This window comes from Danio aesculapii, chromosome 19 (genome assembly GCF_903798145.1).
Source record: "Danio aesculapii chromosome 19, fDanAes4.1, whole genome shotgun sequence".
In the NCBI taxonomy this organism is placed as follows: domain Eukaryota; kingdom Metazoa; phylum Chordata; class Actinopteri; order Cypriniformes; family Danionidae; genus Danio; species Danio aesculapii.
In genome coordinates, this window is record NC_079453.1 from 46,624,735 (window position 1) to 46,642,000 (window position 17,266).

At 38.2% G+C, this 17,266-nt stretch overlaps 1 protein-coding gene across 1 annotated transcript in view; it reads right to left on the reverse strand.

Annotated features, from left to right (window-relative positions):
- csmd3b (CUB and Sushi multiple domains 3b) overlaps positions 1 to 17,266 on the reverse strand; it is a 1,051,207-nt gene that overhangs the window by 72,911 nt on the left and 961,030 nt on the right. The window contains exon 60 of the mRNA XM_056479206.1: positions 8,821 to 8,994. Within this exon, the coding sequence (XP_056335181.1) occupies positions 8,821 to 8,994 (174 nt within the window). The remainder of the gene's footprint in view (positions 1 to 8,820; positions 8,995 to 17,266) is intronic.

The following is a 17,266-nucleotide window of genomic DNA, read 5'->3' on the forward strand; positions in this document are numbered from 1 at the left end:
TATTCAGCTTAAAGTGCAATTTAAAGGCTTAATTAGGTTAATTAGGCAAGTTAGTGTAATTAGGCAAGTCACTGTATGATAGTTTGTTCTATAGACAATCGAGAAAACTTATTGCTTTAGAAGGCTAATAATTTTGACCTTAAAATGGTTTAAAAAACTGCTTTTGTTTAAGCCGGAATAAAAAATAAGACTATATTTAAAAAGAAAAAACAATTCACAGGAGGGCGAATAAATCTGACTGTATATAATAGAGCATAGTCTTTTTACTTGCCATTTCAACATTCATTAAATGTTACAAACCACATGATCGCTGTAGTGAGAGTTATTCTTGATTTCATTAAGCACGGTTTCTGAACTTCCTCAAGTGAGTTTTGTTTTCTGAATAAACATTTTACAATATTCCCGACATCACACAACTAGGGCCAGACAGAATCTGGGGACATTTTTTGCTATTTCTGCGCAGAATTGTTTTTAAAAATCTGTGGATTTATGCGGAGTGATTTTGGGAGAATCATAACTAAAAACTGAATATATGAAATAAAAATTAATACATTCTAAACTTTTATTTAATGTTTACAATCCAATTAGATCAACTTTATTTGGTAAACAAAACCAGTCTCTTATATAATGTCTCTACTAAAAGACAGAAAATACTACTGTACAAACTGTATTGTAAATAAATCATATGAATATTTTCATATTACTCAATAATATTACTGTAATTAATTTAAAAACTGAATAAATACAAATTTACACATATTTACTCGAGAAAATAAACAGAATTAATGATGGGCTAAAAATTTGCGGAAATCTGTGGAATTCTGCGCAGGCAGATTCTGCGTGGGCCTACTCATAACTAGGCCCACATGGAATCTGAGTGCACAGGAATCCACAGATTTTTAGCCCATCATTGAGTCTATTAATTTACTTGTGTAGAGTTAAAAATCAGAATTATTAGCCCCCCTTTGAATTTTTTTCTTTTTTATATATTTCCAAATTATGTTTAGGAGAGCAAGCACATTTTCACAGTATGTCTGATCATATTTTTTCTTCTGGAGAAAGTCTTATTTGTTTTATTTCAGCTAAAATAAAAGCGTTTTTTAATTTTTCAAAAAACATTTTGAGGTCAATTTTATTAGCCCCTTTAAGCTTTATATATTTTTCGATAGTCTACAGCAGTGTTTCCCAACCCTGTTCCTGAAGGCACACTAACAGTACACATTTTAAACCTCTCCCTAATCAAACACACCTGAATCAACTCATCATAACATCAGAAGAGACTCCAACACCTGAAGTTAATGGGTCAGAAAAGGGAGACATCCAAAATATGTACTGTTGGTGTGCCTCCAGGAACAGGGTTGGGAAACACTGGTCTACAGAACAAACCATCGTTATTCAATAACTTGCCTAATTACCCTAACCTGCCTAGTTAACCTAATTAACCTAGTTAAGCCTTTAAATGTCACTTTACGCTGTATAGAAGTGCCTTGAAGAATATCTAGTCAAATATTATTTACTGTCATCATGACAAAGACAAAATAAATCAGTTATTAGAAATGAGTTATTAAAACTATTATGATTAGAAATGTGTTGAAAAAATCTTCTCCATTAAACAGAAATTTGGGAAAAAAATAAACAGGGGGGCTAATAATTCAGGGGGTGTAATAATTCTGATTGAAAATGTGTGCATAGTAATATTTATTTAGTTTTTTTTCATTCATTTCAGTAATAATATTGACTAATATGACATTTTCATTTGATTTGAGTTTATAAAGCTATATTTTCTGTCCTTTAATAGATACGTTATATGAAAGACTTGCTTTATTTAAATAAATAAGTGGATCTAATTGGATTTGCATTGTAAACATTAAATAAATGTATTTTTTATATATATATATATATATTAAGTTTCTAGTGATGATACTTCCAAAATCATTCCGCATAAATATACAGATTTTTAACTAAATTCTCAGCAGAAATAGCAAAAAACGTCCGCAGATTCTGTCTGGCCTTACCCATAACCAACACTCAACCTCTGACTGCTTTGCCCATTTAATGCCCTGTGTGCTCAGATTGCCATTTTTTTTAAACAAGATTTTAAACCGACAAGGCTTGAAAACACATGCAGATGTTTTATTTTTGCCAGAGTACCCGAGGCACAAGCTGTAAAGGCTCCACCCAAGCTGAACTCTCAGAATCATTGCTTCAGTCTTCAACTGTCACACGATCCTTCAGAATCATTCTAACATACTGAACTGATTCTCAAGAAACATTTATTATTATTATTATCACCAGTGTTGAAAACAGTTGTGCCGCTTTATATTTAAGTTTTTCAGAATTTTAGCCTTTTGGAATGCAGTTTCTAAGCTAAAGAAAAATGAACGAATAAATACATGAATATACATGCAGATGGCTGTTTTTGTTTTGCCGTGAAGGCTCCACCCTCTTCTGGAAAGGGGGCAGGGGCTAATTTGCATGTAAAAAGACACACAAAAGCAATGCGTTTTTCCTTGAGTACGACAATAAAGGTATTTAGTGCATGGTGTAATAAATATTTTGAGACATTTTGAGCTCAAACTTTTATTAAATCTTTTTTTCAGACCTACTTTTTTTCCAGAAAGTGAGAAAAGGTGATGCAAATGTTGGAATTAGAAGGAAAATATAAAATTGAAGTACTTGTTTGAATCTTTCAATTGGTTTATTCATCATAGTGGAAACAGAAGGTCAAATCAAGCGTGTTGCCTTGTGGGATACCTTATTTCACACAGTGTGTTGTATTTATACAGCACAATTTGGCAAATGTTGTAGGTCATCCAGATATTTTATGCATAGAGAAAATTGCATACTGTGCACATTATACACTGCTGATTTTAACTTTTGTAAAAGAAGTATTTTATGCTCGTCAGGGCTCGACTTATTTAATGAATAATAAAGTAAAACAACAACAACAATGTTAAATATTTCAATGATTTTGCTTTTTGTATAACATTTTTTTAATGTAATTTATTTCTGTGATTAAAGCTGAACTCTCAGAGTTATTACTCCAGTCTTCACACCGCAAAAATTGCTTTTCTTACTTAGATTTGTCTTATTTCTAGTCCAAATATCTTGTCTTGTTTTTAGAAATAATATGTCAAAATTAGGGCAGCTCGATGGTGCAGTGGATAGCACAATCGCCTCACAGCAAGAAGGTCGCTGGTTCGAGCCCTGGCTGGGTCAGCATTTCTGTGTGGAGTTTGCATGTTCTCCCCGTGTTCATGTGGTTTTCCTCCGGGTTTCCCCCATAAGTCCATAAACATGTGGTATAGGTGAATTGGGTAGGTTAAATAGTCCATAGTGTATGTGTGTGAATGAGTGTGTATGGATGCTTCCCAGTGATGGGTTGCAGCTGGAAGGGCATCTGCTGTGTAAAACATATATGCTGGATAAGATAGATAAGGATTGATAAAGGGACTAAGCCGAAAAGAAAATGAATGAATGATGAATGTCAAAAATAAGTGAGTTTCCAAGCAAAATTATTGACGAATGGGACATTATTTTGCTTGTTTTGAGGAAAAACTCACTCAATTTTTACATATTATTTGTGAAAAAAGACAATATTTTTTGCTTGTCTAGAAAATGCTTCTTGATTTAGGAATTTTTAGATATTTAGACTTTAAATAAGGGAAAAAATCTAAGTAAGAAAAGCATTTTTTTGCAGTGCAATGTCACATGATACTTCAGAATGATTCTAACACTCATTTGATTCTCAAGAAACATTTATTATTACTATCATCACTGTTGAAAACAGTCGTGCTGCTTTAGATTTTTTGGAATTCTTCTATAAATAGAAAGTGAAAAAAAATATTCATTAGAAACAGATTTTTTTGTAACATGTTGATCAATTTAAGACATCCTTTCTGAAAAAAAGTAATACTTTCTGTTAAAGGACACCTATGATGAAAATCCACTTTTTGTAAGCTGTTTGGACAGAACTGTGTGTAGGTGTAGTATGTCCACAGTCATACTGGCGTGATATAAACACGATAAGCCTCTTTTTTAAAAATTCCCTGACGTTAAAATAGGATCCAAATCCCTCCCATTTTGAGGCCCACCACAATGTGATGTAGGAGTGCAGTTTCCCCGCCCACCGGATTGATTGACAACTGCATATTAACATGTCTCCGTAGTAACACGTATAATCATATCAACAAGACAGGACCTGCGCAAAGCAACTGGGATTAAAAGGTCTGTTTAGCTTGCTGTGATCATCTGCACCTCAAGAAAGAGTTTTACAAGTTTAAAATGTTTTTAAATAATGACAGTAATAAAGTGATAAAGACAGTAAAATCACTGTAATTCATCACCACAGCCGCATAGTGTCAGTACAATTATAAAAGAAGACGCTTCAATCACGGTTTGTGTACTTAAATCAGCTTTATCTTGTACATTAACTAAATGGATATCCATACAGCAGTGGATATTAACGTGCATCCTGTCACATTTGCCGTGCAAACACAGTGCAAAGTTAAACATGTATGCTGTGTGTGTGGGTGTGTGTGCGTGAACTTTTTTTTAACAACATTGTGTGACTCATCGTTTTGATTTTAAAATATTGCTTCTTACCTATAAAGCTTTAAATAGTCTAGCTCCCGTTTATCTAACCAACCTTCTGTCTCACTACAATCCAACTCGCTCTTTAAGATCTCAAAACTCAGGGCTTCTGGTAGTACCTAGAATAGCAAAGTCGAGTAAAGGAGGTCGAGCCTTCTCATTTATAGCTCCTAAACTCTGGAATAGCCTTCCTGATAATGTCCAAGGCTCAGACACACTATCCCAATTCAAAACTAGATTAAAGACCGATCTTTTTAGTAAAGCATACACTCATTAGCGGTATGATACATGAATGTGCTCCACGCAGGTTTTTACATTTCGTTTATATACACTATGAACAGCAGCTACACTAATTATTCTCTTTATTCTCTATTTCTACCTGGAGATACTCTTCCCGAGGCCCTCAGAGACTATGCAGTGCCACTGATGTGATTCAAGACCTGCGAAGAGATGATCCCAAGGTTTCCATAATCCTGGACCAGGCCGTATCCTGAGCAGCTGCTGTGGTGGTCATGGAGGAGTGGAGAGCATGAGACTGATTCCTGTGAGACATCAGGGACAGACGAGTCTCACTGATGTAAAGCTTCTTTAGCCTCCTACGTCTAGACTGCAGCTCTGCACAAGAAGTTTGGCCATAGGAGAAATGGTCGTGACCAACTGAGCCTGGTTTCTCTCAAGGTTTTTTAATCCTTCACTTTCGCCGATTGGTGAAGTTTTTTTCATCGCCGCTGTCTCCACTGGCTTGCATGGTTCAGGATTTGTAGAGCTGCGCATCGATGGATTTGCTCTTCAGTGTTTGGACTCTCAGCAGTGAATATTAAACCACACTGAACTGAGCTAAACTGAACTTAAACTCTGAAAACTGAACTGACACAGTTTCAATTCACTATAATCTTCTACGTGAAGCTGCTTTGACACAATCTACATTGTAAAAGCGCTATACAATTAAAGGTGAATTGGACTGAATTGAATCATTGCAGAAAGGCTTGAGTTAACCCCACAACAAATATATCAAATAACAGTTTCATACTGTAGTAAAGGAAATCTGCTTCATTCTTGTCTGTCACTGTGCTGTTTATCTATGTGAAGGCTGCGGCTCTGACTGGCAAGTGGGACCAGCTCATTTACATTCAAGCCACAGGCAACAAAAACAGCTACAATGTCATAACAGCTCAGATTTAAAAAGCTTTAATAAATAATCTGATTGGTGTTTTGAGTTGAAAATTTACAGACACATTCTGGAGACACCAAAGATTTATATTAAATCTTGGAAAAAAAGGTGTAAAATAGGTGCCCTTTAAAAGATGAGAAAAGAATAATGAGCCCAAGCCTAATACAGTGCATGAAGAGTAAGAATAGTGTGTTTGTGTGCTGTTCTGAACAGAATACAGAGGGAAGTCCTGAGCTCTGTGATGAACGTTCACCGCGGCCCTGCCACTGTCAGGCAAACAGTGGCTCTCTGGAGGAAAAATCAATCACACGGCTGACGTCACCGACTGTCTGATCCGTCATAAATATGCTGGTCAGACTACTGCGCCTGAGATCCAGCACTACAAACTTGACTTTTCTTGATGAATTATAGATATGCTGTCAAGATATAAAATAAAAGTGGAAAAGAAGGAGAAGGGAAAAAGAATCTGCACCCCGACAAAGTCAGAGGAACGCTTTCTTTCTTTCTCCAGCAAAAGACATCGCCTGCTTTTGTTCCATGTGAGGGCTAAAACAAGGGTACCTTTGTGATAACTAGGCTTTTTAAACTTTAAATTCTCAATAGCACGTCTGGAGTTTCTCCATCTTAGATGTTCACAACACCATACAGCATCAGATGTGCTGAAACAGACAGAACTGATATCCAGTGCTAAGCCCACCTAAACAGAAAATCCAGTAGATCTTGCTGACGCCTACAAATTATGGATCACTTTAAAAAAAATTGCTGGGTTCCACACAATTTCTTCATGATGTCCCAACGCAAATAGATTAATTTAACTTCATTGTTTTTACAAATTTATGTAGGGGTGGAACATAAAACAATTAAGTTTTTTCAAAAAATTTTAAATAAGTAGTTTAACCAAGCGGGGTGGCACGGTGGCTCAGTGGTTATCACTGTCACCTCACAGCAAAAAGGTCGCTGGTTTGAGTCCCAGCTGGGCCAGTTGGCATTTCTGTGTGAAGTCTGCATGTTCTACCTGTGTTGGTGTGGGGTTTCTCCAGGTGCTCCAGTTTCCCCCACAGTCCAAACACATGTGCTATAGGGGAAATGGATTAACTAAATTAGCCGTAGTATTTGAGTGTGTATGGGTGTTTCCCAGTACTGGGTTGTGGCTGGAAAAACATAAACATATGCCAGAATAGTTGGCGGTTCATTCCGCTGTGTCGACCACTGATAAATAAGGGACTAAGCTGAAGAAAAATAATAAATGAATGACTCTTTATATATATATATATATAAACTGGACTATCACATAAAAGACATGCGAATAAAGCGTCCCTTCCAGACGCGCAATGAACACGTGTTGGCGTTTGAAGCCATGAAACGCAAAACACAGACATTCTTGACAGTTCTGGAGGTAATAATTATTATAACAACACTAATGCTGAAATGGTTTTGGCGTTTTAGAATGACCAAAACAACATTTCAGATATTTTACAGTGGACTCAGCCTGCTGGTTTGTCCATTCACACACATTTTGATCATCACATGAGCTCTTATAACAAAATCACATGACTTTTTTAAATGCGCATACTGTAATTTGTTCAGTAAAAGCGTTTCTATCGTAGTTTATGCACATCTTTTCTTATCAGATAAAAAGTTTATCCTACTCAGTTATGTGCAGATGTTTTTATGTGCATTTTCAAAATTGATGTGCATCTTGCTGTTTCCATCAATCGTATTTTTAAGCGCATAAAAATAGGTGGATTGAAACATAGCTAATGTATGTTTATCACATCTACGCCAAACAGCAACTAAATCATCTAAAGACCCAAAACCCAGAGTAAACTTCCGATTTGGCAATGAATGCACAGCTTGGATGTGTGCTTTAGACTGTTTTCACACTACTTAGCTTACTGACAATCTGTCAACATTGCGCTATTGTTTCACAGTCTAAAACGTGAAGATGCATCTACATTCTACATATTATCATTTTAAATGTTCATAATGTCCATAGAGATAAAAAGAAAGAGACAATCTCCATCTGTAAACTCTAATTCAAATATTTCACAAATGATGTGTAACAGAGCAAGGATTTTTTCACAATATTTCCTATCATATTATTTCTGCTAAATAAACTCTGATTTGTTTTATTTCGGCTAGAATAAAAGCAGTTTTTAATTTTTTTATAAACCATTTTAGGGTCAATATTATCAGCCCTCTTAGGCAATATGCTTTCTCGATTGTCTACAGAACAAACCACTGTTATACAATGACTTTCATAATTACCTGACTTGCCTAAATGAACCTAGTTAAGCCTTTAAATGTTACTTTAAGATGAATACTAGCATCTTGAGAAAATCTAGTCAAATATTAGGTACTGTCATCATAGCAAAGATAAAAGAAATCAGGGTGCCTATTAAGTGTCCTTAACTACTATGTACTTGCATCAAAAATAAGTACAATGTACTCACTGTGTTTATAATGTACAGTATTTGAAAACACATGTTGCTGTTGAGTTGGGATAGGGGTAGGGTTATGGACAGATTTGGTGGTATGGGTAGGTTTAAGGGTAGGTTTAGGTGTAAGGGAGGGTCAACAGTGTATTTACAGAATTAATTACAGAATTTAATTACAGATGTAATTACATACTGGTATTTAATTAAGAATAAGTACACAATAAATACATGTATTTACACAATAAGTACATTATGAATTATTAATTCCGATGTAAGTACATATTAGTTAAGGTCACTTAATATAAAGTGGGACCTATCAGTTATGATTGAGTTATTAAAACTATTATGTTAAGAAACGTGTTGAAAACAGATTATTTCCGTTAAACAGAAACTAGAGGAAAATATACAGGGGGTTAATAATTCAGGATGGCTAATAATTCTGACTTCAACTGTGCATGCACACAAAAACAAAGTATACTTTAGTTTTAAAACCAAGGATGAACCGTCTGCTGCTTTTATTTTTTTGGGAAATGTTGGCATGCATGGGGTTGCAAACACCCACAGGGATGAAGCAGCAGTCAGTTTGATTAATATTAATGGAGTTTGTACAGTACTCACGCAGGCACTGGGGCACCTCTCCGCTCCATGTACCGTTGCCCACACAGGTGAGGATGGCAGGGAAAGAGAGCTCGTATCCTGGGGAGCAGCTGTAGCTCACACTGGTGCCCCATTCAAAGTCACGGCCCTCCAGCAGACCATTGGAGATGGGTGGAGGAGCGGCGCAGGTCACGGCTGAAAGCAGAAATTACACACAGTCAGGCTGAATACTTCAAAACCAAGCTCTGTTTTAAGTAAGTATTATACATTTACATGGCTGTTCTTTAAAAACAGCATCAACGCATTTCGGCAACACTTGCCTTCGTCAGGATATTTTTCACGTACTTTGAGTGCATTGAACTTAAGATTTTGTTGTTTATCTTTATGAATCCCTTCTTCAATGAGCACCAGTATGTTAACTACCCCCTGAAGCACTTTATGTTCGATTCTGGATTTACTAAGCATTTGTATTTTGTTAGTGGACGCTTTTTGTCCAAAGTGACTTACAATTGAGTAAGCATTCAGTTATTCAACGAAAGGAGGCAATACACACAAGAAGTGCTAATTATACACAGAAACTGCTAGTGCTCAGAGAATTAAGTGCTGGAGTTAGGGGGAGGAGTGCATTTTTGTTTTGTTTTCTTAGAGTGAGAAGAGTGTTACAGGTGGTTTATCAAGCCCACTCACCTGTGTGAAGCTCACTTCATAAAAGCACATTTATTTATTTTTTAAAGATATGGGCTCTATTTTAACGATCTAAGCGCAAAGTCTAAAGCACATAGCGAAAAAGCATTAAGGACGTTGTCCGAATGCACTATTGCTATTTTAAGGACAGTAAAATACGCTCTGCGTCCCGGCGCATGCTCTAAAAGGGTTGCAGTGTTTCCTCTAGGATTTTTTTCCAGCTATGGCGGCAGACTCTGTTGGGCATTTTACACAGATCTACCAACTACATGTGGCGTTATTTCATTGACAAATGTCACGAGCGCAGTATTAAGTCGAGATCGCATTCATGTAATAGCCTACGAGCATGTCAATCTCTGTGCTCGAGCGCCAATTTCTTCTGCTCGTGAACAAATAATATTGCGCGCCCTAAAATAAACGCAGCTGAAGTATATTTTAGCGTGTTTATGTAACGAGAATGTCTCCAACATTTATTAGATTTGCTAGGAATATTTATGAACGTCTCAGACCTACAGAGCGGCATTAATGCGTCCTGAAGTAAAGTGAAACGGCTATAAACTCCAGCAAGATAAAGTCATTGTATGCAGAACCACAGACCTTTATCTATAAATAAAATATAATTATGGAAACTGTGTTCATCATAACTGAAAGCTACGTCATGTTTGCTGGCCTCACACATCATGCACTGTCTGACACGTCTGTCAAGCTGACTGACTGACTGTCACCTTAAAAGGTTAAACACACAGCACTACTACGATTACAGAAAAGTTCACGCTGTTATAATTCACTTACCTTTCAATACGTTTTTGTGCGATTATAACCCGCTATTTAAAAAAAAAAAGACCGAATGTTTTGAATGAGAAGCTGTAATGTAGCCGTGGTGATGAATTTTGGTGTGGCGCCCCACCACGGACGAATGAATGTAGCAGAAACCGTGGGGTTGTGTTTATTCTCTTAATGAGTTCTGGGTGTGTTTTGAGCATAACCTGCATTAAACCAATCAGAGTATTATCTCCCATTCCTTTTAAGAGGCCGTTGCATCGTGCCATGGCGCAATTGCTCTTTACATGGTGGACTTTGTAAGTGGAAAACTAAACGCTTTCTCTTTCTATGCTATACTTTCTCTTTACTTTACTTTTACTCTTTACTTTGCTCATTTACTTTCGTGAAGTAAGGAAATGGTGGAAACTCACTCCACTGAAGACATCCATTAGCCTAGATATTTAATTGCGTTTGTTAAGCACAAAGATTAGTTTTACAACTATTTCTAAATTCAGTTCTAATTTCCAGCAAACGAATCAACGAACAATAATAATGAAGTGTGGTCAAAAAACTGAGTTATATCCAAAACACACGTCCAATTCTTATGCCCCATATGGTGACGCAGACGTCTCCAAAACCCAACAGGTGGAGAAATCTACACTTGTTTTTATTAAAAGAAATATGCATTTAATAAGTAATACTGCTAATAATAATAACATTATACAAATACAAATTGTTATAAAGGTTTTTTAATTCTTCACTTTCGCCAATTGGTGAAGTCTTTTCCTCACCGCTGTCGCCACTGGCTTGCATAGTTCGGGAGCTGTAGAGCTGCGCATCGATGGATTTGCTCTCAGCAGTGAATATTAAACCACACTGAACTGAACTAATGTAAACTGTGAAAACTGAACTGACACTGTTTCAATGTACTATAATCTCCTATGTGAAGCTGCTTTGACACAATCTACATTGTAAAAGCGCTATACAAATAAAGTTGAATTGAATTGAATTGTATAAATAAACTGAAAAAAGCCCCCCAAAAGATAATTGTGTATTGCTATACATCCTGTGTGTATTAAGCAATGTGTACATGTTTTGGACCCACATAGGTGCAAAAATAATGTGATCTGTGCTGGACTTTTAACTTTTTGTTGGTCAATGGCGCAGTCTAATTCAGTTCCTCAAAATAGCAATGCGCCAACAATGCGTCTTAACCATAGACTGTAAAATATATGGACGGAGTATCCGTGACGTCACCCATAGGTTTCTGAACACTGCAAAAGAAGCTACAAGTAGGCGCGGCCAACCGTCGCCATTTTGTTCGCGCGTCATCGCACCCACGGCGGGATACCAAACAAGGGCAAAGAGGCGGAGAGTGAGCGGGGCTACAGACGCCTGCTGGCACTTTGCTTAGACCTGGCAGACAGACTTTACTTTGGGAGAAACGCTTGATACTTTAATAACTGCGACTCGTTTGTGTTCTGACCACATGTGCTTGGTTGTACACTATATTAATAAAGTGTTTAGACTTTTAAAAACACTGTAGTAATACATTGAGCCACTAAGCATTGCTCTTATGACGTTTTTCTACAGGAGGAAAACACGAATTACATCCAAACACTTCAGATATAGTGTGTGTTAGTAAATGCAAGACTATTGATGAAATCCAGGCATAACACTGTATGACAACACTTCAGATGACTGTTCTAGAGCCTACAGCTAACCAATCTGTCAGATTCTGGAGTGCTTTACAGGTCTAAAGAAAATATTAATGATAAATGTTCTTAAATAAAACAAATACATTTATAGAGATGGTATGCAAGTATATAACTTTACTCACATGGGAAACCAGGCCACGTGAATGGTTTGTGAGCACAATTAAGTGCACACAGCATCCCATATCATCTGATAATTGTAAGAAATAAGTCCAAAAGGCAGCTGACTGTGTAAAGCCACATAAAACAAAACAAATATACGATGAATATGCCGAGATCAGTGGCTAATCTGCCGGATTCAGCTGAGGTGAAGTGACGGCGACCAGCGAGACCTTGCTGTCACTCAAGTGGCCACGCCCTTAATTATGCAAACTTAATATAACCTAAAATAAAGGAAATGGATGAGTTATAAAAAAAATTCACCCCCCTCACAGTTGTCATGGAGGGTAATAATAGCTATATGAACCAAAATCGTTCTTTGTACCAGGCTGTAAACACCTTTTTTCTGTTGTAAAGTTGGCCATTCTAACAGTGGGCTCAATTGCAACTTGCTCTATTATGATGAATTGCAGTTTCAGTTACTTCCGTATTGGCTTTCCGAGGGAGAGCGGGAGGTTGCCGCTTGGTCTTAACACACCTCCTTTATAGACCGGCACACCCATGAGTCCACAAAGTGGCACAAAAAAATTTGCTATTCAAGCAACGTGGTGCAAAATGTGAAAAAATAGGGTTGCACTGGTCTGAAAATAGCAACAAATCGTGCCATACACATCTTGCACCTTATTGCACCAGGTTTATGTTAGGGCCCAAGATGTGATTGTAAGAATGTGTCTGGTACAATTGTGCAAAAACTGGTGTAAGTGTAGGTTAAAGCAGGAGTGGCACAAGCCTAACTGGCGCTCTAGGCAAATGACGACCTTGCCGCCGTCACGGTGCTCATGCCGCACTCACGCAAGTGAAGAACAGGGCGCTCGGGGTTGGTGTCAAGTTGAGCGTCACGGATGAAAGTGAGGAGGGGGGAGGTGGTGGGGTGCTGGGGAAGGTTGTCGCGGACGGAAGTGAAGAGGGGGCTGGGAGGCGTCCGGTTCTTAAAGTGTCAGAGAGATGAAAGAGTGTGTTTTCTACAGGTGGTTTGCCAAGCCCACTCACCTGTGAATTGTGTAATGTTTTGAGGTTGTTGTGTGGTGTGGTGGGGGTAGAAAAGGCATATCAGTGCAAGTTTCTAAATAAATTATTAATTATTTGTTAAATTAACATTGCATACATGACAGAAATCTAAATATTTTGTTTTATTACTAACAGACAGCTTGCTAAGCGTTAAATAACTATTTAAATAACACCTTTAAGTGGAATATATTAGTGGAGGGATTAGTGAATAAGGGGATACAGCAAGAGTCTGAGAGCATCTGGATCCTAGACACTGTGCTGAGTGACATCAGACTTAAAGTACACACGAAATCAAAACTAGCCATATTGATTTTGTTAGCTCACATTGCTAGTTTTGTGGTGAACAACTCATCTGTGCATGTTATTAAGAGAAAAAAAAATTGTTTGCCCTTGTAATCTAAAACTAAAATCTGAAAATGCACTTTCTGTTTGTTAAATTCAGTTACATTCTAAGATTAGGTCTGTCTGAGGTATTGGGCGTGGCTAACATACTTAACCACGCCCCTCCAGCTGTCAGTTTTGACAGCAAACAGAAATGGTGAGCTGGAGGAGTCGGTTAGGCAGTAATAACTCTCCCAAACCCCTTTCTCCATCTTTCTGAATGAAATGCCTACTTTACTACATCCAATCAGCTCGCAGTAGAAAAAACAAGCCACGCCCACTGTTTTCTCATTCAATATTCTGTTTCGCTAGGAACCGTGTCACAATATGGACATGAAAACAGTTACAGCTTCCGGTTCATGCAGACATTAAGTAGACTACATATTAGTGAAGGGATTAGTGAATAAGGGGAGTATGACAGCATTTGGGTCCCGCAAACTGTGATGAGTGACTTAACAAGCAGATAGCAGTACCAGCAGGACCGGTTAGGTAGAGAGATTAATTGCTTCTGCTAACACCACTGAAGTCACTGAATACTATATCTGTCTTGGAAGCCCCATCTTTTCCAATAACTGCCCGCACAAGTCAGCGAGGTAAGTCCTCTTCCTGGTTATCAGTCCTCAGGTACCACACCAGCCTTTAAAATCAATCACACTCTGCCAGACAGGAAGCCAATGCCTTGCTCAAACGGGCACTCATGATGACACATGCCCACACTTATGGAGCAACACCTCAGCACACACACACAACACACACACACACACATTGGTATTGGTTGTTTACAGGGACTATTCATAGGCGCAATGCATTTTATACAGTAAAAACTGCTTATTTATATGGCCCTAGCCCTAAACCCAACCCTTGCAGGAATCATGTGGCGAAATTAATTATGAAAATTAAGAAAAAGTATGATTTTTCAGCGTTTTAAATTACAAGGACTTCAGGCATGTCCTCGTAAACAACCATAATTGGTTTGACGCACAGCTAGTGTTTTTTTCTCTACCGATAAACTTTTGGTTAAAGGTTAATGTGACTTTTTTTAATTTCATACGGTTGCTTTTACAGCCTTGATGTTGTAATGTAATGTAATCAGTTTAATAGACTTAAACATTCATTTAGTTGTTCAAGCGTAAAATGAGATGAAAAGCCGTTTAAAGACAAGCACCTTCAGGAGCAGCAGGCGATCGCAAAAACTCCTTTGAAAATACTAGGGTAATAGAAATGTTGATATTTTAAATGGAAGTTAATGTTGTCCTTCTTGCACAGTCTGAGACCCAATTTATATCGTATATAAATCTGGGGTGTGTTTCCGAAAACCATCGTTAGCCAACTAAGGTCGCAAGTTGTGTAGTTACAAACATAGTTTGTTGCTTTGTCGTTTCCCAAATCCGTTGTTTCAGCGAACATTCGCATACTACGTCGCAAACTTCTATGCTTGCAACTACACCTCTGGAGCTGTAGTTAGAAACATAGTTCCTAGCTGTGTGCTATTCCCACTTATCCCCCCTGTGCCCTATTCAATTAGAACATTCTAAAATTTAAAATTGGAATAATTTTTTTAGGGCGACGCAGTGGCACAGTAGGTAGTGCTGTCGCCTCACAGCTAGAAGGTCGCTGGTTCGAGCCTCGGCTGTGTCAGTTGGCATTTCTGTGTGGAGTTTGCATGTTCTCCCAGTGTTTGTGTGGGTTTCCTCAGGGTGCTCCGGTTTTCCCCGCAGTCCAAAGACATGCAGTACAGGTGAATTGTAGGCTAAATTGTCCGTACTGTATTAGTGTGAATGAGTGTGTATGGATGTTTCCCAGAGATGTGATGCAGCTGGAATGGCATCCGTTGCGTAAAACATATGCTGGATTAGTTGGCGGTTCATTCCGCTGTGGCGACCCAAGATTAATAAAGGGACTAAGCCGAAAAGAAAATTCACCATTGTGGATGCCATCTAATGGTCAGATGCGGAAGCTCATTCGATGTGTGAACTCTTATAGTGCATTGTGGGTATTTTCTAAGCAACAAGTGCACATCAGTTAAACACTCGCGATTGTGGATCATTGTAGGGTTGTTTAAGTGCACTTTAGAACATAGGTCACACACCACCAATTATTCCGGCATATGTTTTAGGCAGCGGATTCCCTTCCAGCCACAACCCAGTACTGGGAAACACCCATATACTCTCACATTCACCCACAGTCATACACTACGGTCAATTTAGTTCACCCAATTCACCTATAGCGCATGTCTTTGGACTGTGGGGGAAAACGGAGCACCCGGAGAAAACCCACGCTGTCACAGGGAGAACATGCAAACTCCACGCAGAAACACCAACTGGCCCAGCCGGGACTCGAACCAGTGACCTTCTTGCTGTGGGATGATGGTACTAACCACTGCGCCACTGTGCCACCCACTTCAGAACACCCAGTTTGATTTCGGAAACCATTAGAAAGTGCTGCAAAATAGAAATAGTGCCCCATTTAAGTGTATAGGGGAGTCAGCCATTGAGTTGCAGTCATGTGGCTGATTATATATTTGCATCAGTGAGCAGTGGAACAGGTGTAGCTAATGAACGAGTGTACACAGTTTCTTTATGAGCAGACCATGTTGTCAACTCTTCTGATAACACCAATAAACAAGCCCCAGAGTTGCTGAATTAATCAGAATCACTGCTCGCGTCCTCTACTGGAGGCCTGGACCAGATCGGGGCTCCTAAACTAATGAATATTTCATAAATACTGTCTGCAACTGAAGACAAGAGACAGAAGGGACGCACACACTCAATGTCAGGATCCAACACATACCTGCAGCGTTTGACAGCGCTGGGAGTTATTCGCTCGCATGCATATTAAAGGGGTAGTTCACCTAAAAATGAAAGTGTCTTGAAAATTTACCCACCCACAGGTCATCCAAGATGTAGACTTTTTTTCTACAGTAGAACATTAAAGACGATTTTGAGCTGAATCCGTGATCCTTGGAGATTCATATAATGGCAGTGAATGGTGATAATAAATGATAATAAAATCAAAATAAACACATACAAACAAATCCAAATCAATAGCCATGGCACCTGATGACATACTAAGGTCTTGTGAAGCGAAACGATCAGTCCGTGAAAGAAACTGAACAATATTTACAATATTATTAGCTTTAATCCTGGTCAAACAGTTCTCGGTGCATATGTGACTGTGTCCGATTGTAGTCCAGTTGCTTCTGATGATGAAAAAGGGAGGGCGCACGATTCGACAGAAGGTAAGGTGATGTAGTTTGTTGAGAGATATCTGTAATTGCATCACCATCTCTCGCATTTTGTTCATCGAAAGCGACAATTGGACTATGTGCCGAGAACAGTTTGACCAGGCTGTGGATTAAAGCTAATATGCTTTATGATAGTTATGAATGAACTATCCCTTTAATGTTGGATATCAGTTTTTTATCTAAAGAACAGTTAGCATTCACTGTCATTATATGAATATCCAAGGAGCCTGGATTAGGCTCAAACTCTTCTTTAATGTTCTACTGAAGGAAGAAAGGAAAATCCCCTACATCTTGAAGGTCCAGTGGGTGAGTGAATTAACAGGAAACTGTCATTTTTGTGTGAACTAATTCTTTAATACTGAACCTCAGTGGGATTTTTTATCTGAACTAACCTGTCACCATTCACTGTTGCTATATGAATATCCAAAATCTTCTTTAATGTTCTACTGAAGAAAGAAAGGAAGTCACCTACATCTCGCATGACCGTGTGGGTAAGTTAACAGAAAAATGGGTG